Source organism: Austrofundulus limnaeus, unplaced genomic scaffold (genome assembly GCF_001266775.1).
Source record: "Austrofundulus limnaeus strain Quisiro unplaced genomic scaffold, Austrofundulus_limnaeus-1.0 Scaffold565, whole genome shotgun sequence".
In the NCBI taxonomy this organism is placed as follows: domain Eukaryota; kingdom Metazoa; phylum Chordata; class Actinopteri; order Cyprinodontiformes; family Rivulidae; genus Austrofundulus; species Austrofundulus limnaeus.
In genome coordinates, this window is record NW_013952967.1 from 278,052 (window position 1) to 280,581 (window position 2,530).

General features: G+C 38.5%; 1 protein-coding gene across 1 annotated transcript in view; it reads left to right on the top strand.

Moving 5' to 3' along the window:
• The window catches only part of ints2 (integrator complex subunit 2), a 48,286-nt gene that overhangs the window by 6,843 nt on the left and 38,913 nt on the right, over nt 1-2,530 (top strand). The window contains 2 exon segments of the mRNA XM_014026538.1: nt 55-233; nt 1,247-1,377. Coding sequence (XP_013881992.1) covers nt 55-233; nt 1,247-1,377 — 310 coding nt within the window.

Consider the following 2,530-nt stretch of genomic DNA (forward strand, 5'->3'; position numbering starts at 1 on the left):
CCACACACACACACACACACACACACACAAAAATCCTGTAAATCTTAGTTGTAGTTTTCTGTTTAGGTTTGTTGTGTCTAATGTTTTACATAATGTTTGTTTTCTTGTTTCACTCCCAGAACTGCCTTCTTTGCTGCCCATCGTGGACGTGGCAGAGGCTTTGCTTCATGTCCGCAACGGTGACTGGTTTCTGTGCCTGCTGGTTGCCAATGTGCCTGACAGCTTTAATGAAGGTACTTTATCTGTCTTAGAGAGCCGCATCGACTGCCAGTGATGGTGTAAAGGCAGTGGGGCTGGTTAATTACCTGTACTAATTTCATATTGTTAGAGTGCTGGCTGGTGCAGAGGCTGGCTTTAACTCATCACCGCCTCTGAAACTTCACACTACAACTTTCTAATATACTTTAAAAGAATGCATTAATCAAGTGCCACTTTATGTATTAAGCTTTTTCAAAGCTTTAGCTAATTTGTCTCTTTACTGTAGTCATGCCACAGGCCCAAGGGTGTATGTATTTGTCTTTGATAATAAACATTCATGTCTCTGACTCACAGAGCTGCTTGAGAAACAAATTAAAGGATGAGAATGCCACTTGTCTCCAGTGCCTCCTTCTCACACACAGGGTCAGAGCTAAGTCAATAGTGTATTTATTTGTTACACAGCAGTTAGCATCAAGGAATTCTTTAAGCTTCATTACTGAAAAAGACCTTGTTTCATTAACGAGAAAGTGAAATGAAGGGTGAAGTGTTGGAGATGGGCCTGTCTAGAAGCATCAAGGTCAGTCATTTTCAGCACCAGCTGATAGTCGGGCTTAAACTCCACTGGCTGTTTTTCCTTTAAGCAGCATAGATAGAAACTAATACAATTACAGAAAATACCGCAGTCTTAGTTAGCCATAATATTTTACTTTATAAGCAGTCTGCTGTAGGGAAGCTGAAGACAAATGAGAGAGTACATTCCTGATGGGATTAGAGTTCTCTTACCCCCCGTGGCAAATAAGTTATGATTCTGTGGTGTGTACTTCTAATGGAGCACAGGACTGGCCCATAGCAGCAGAGAAAATAAACTGTCAGTAATGTATGAAAACCTTAGATTTAAAGTATGTTTAACAGTATTAAACATATAACATATATAAAACATATAGTAAAAACATAAAAACATATAGTATTTTAACAGAGCATCTGATTGAAACTTCCCAACATGTTAGTGTTAGGGTGATTGGTAAAATGTTCCTGTGTTTGGCTGTAGTATGCAGAGGTCTAATCAAGAACGGAGAGCGCCAGGATGAGGAGAGTGTGGGTGGTCGGCGCAGGACTGAAGCCCTGAGGCAGCTGTGTCAGATGAATCCCTCACAGGCCCTCAACATCAGAGCCATGGTGGTTAGTAGCTTTAATATCATCACAAGTCTTCAAAATAAGGCCACAAATCTCCACCCTCAAAATTTATTTATTTTGATTAGAAAATGTTTTTCTCTTAACTTAGAGCCGTCTCTCTTCACCGGAGAGACATTTCTCCACAGCTATTCTGCTTGTTTACATTTATTTATTTATTTTGTAATTTCTTATGTTTAGACAAAAAATGAATACTTAGCACATTTTAAGCATCTCTTGTTGTGAGATGCTTCAAAAAGGTAATGTAATGTTTGTTATGAATTATTGTGTTTGCAGAAACATGGTTGAATAAAATATTGAGTGTGAGCTCAACATTATTTACTGTTATCACACATCTAATATGGCTTTGCAGATTCCTCCTAATAATAAATCATTAAAAGCAACAGTACAGCTTTACAGTCTGTATCGCTGCATTGCAGATATATTAACTATACAAAAAGACTTAAACAGAGATGATATTAAAACAAACTCCAAAATCAGATCTTACCTCTGTGTTCAAACTGAACAGTGCAGAGAGGTAAATTGTTAAGTGTCTGTCAACTTCCTTTTTTTTTCTTCTCACTAAGATGGACTCCCATCGTAAAGGGTAGTGGAAGAGATTTGTCTCTTTACTGATTTATGTTGTGATACACTGTAGTGCTAACCCTGAGGGGAGGAAATTTTCTTCTCACTTCTCCTTTTCTCAAGGAGGTTACAATGTTTGTTCAGTTATTGAACAAGGCCCCAAGAGGTTGTGGAAATTCATTGCCTTGCAGAATGATGCCTCAGCACGACTCAAACATGGTTTTACTAAGATAGAAGGGCTTGAGTGTTAATATGGAGCTGAGCTGGAAATATTTTCAGCAAACTGATCAGTAGAGCTCTGTGTTAACATATGATGTGGTGCTGTAAATGTAACATGGTTATAATCAGGTTAAATTCATGATGCAAAAATGAATTAGAATAGTTCCCGGAGAAACTATAAAGGGCTTGCTGTCCAATTTAAATAAATATTTGAATTTTCTGTTTGTTGGAGATCACTGTGCTCTACTGCCATCCCAAATCTGACTCAACAGGGCTCTAGACTAACTTATTGCACTGGTAGCACCAGTGCGCCTAACATTTTTTCTTAGGCGCACCAGCACAAAAGTTAGGTGCACCC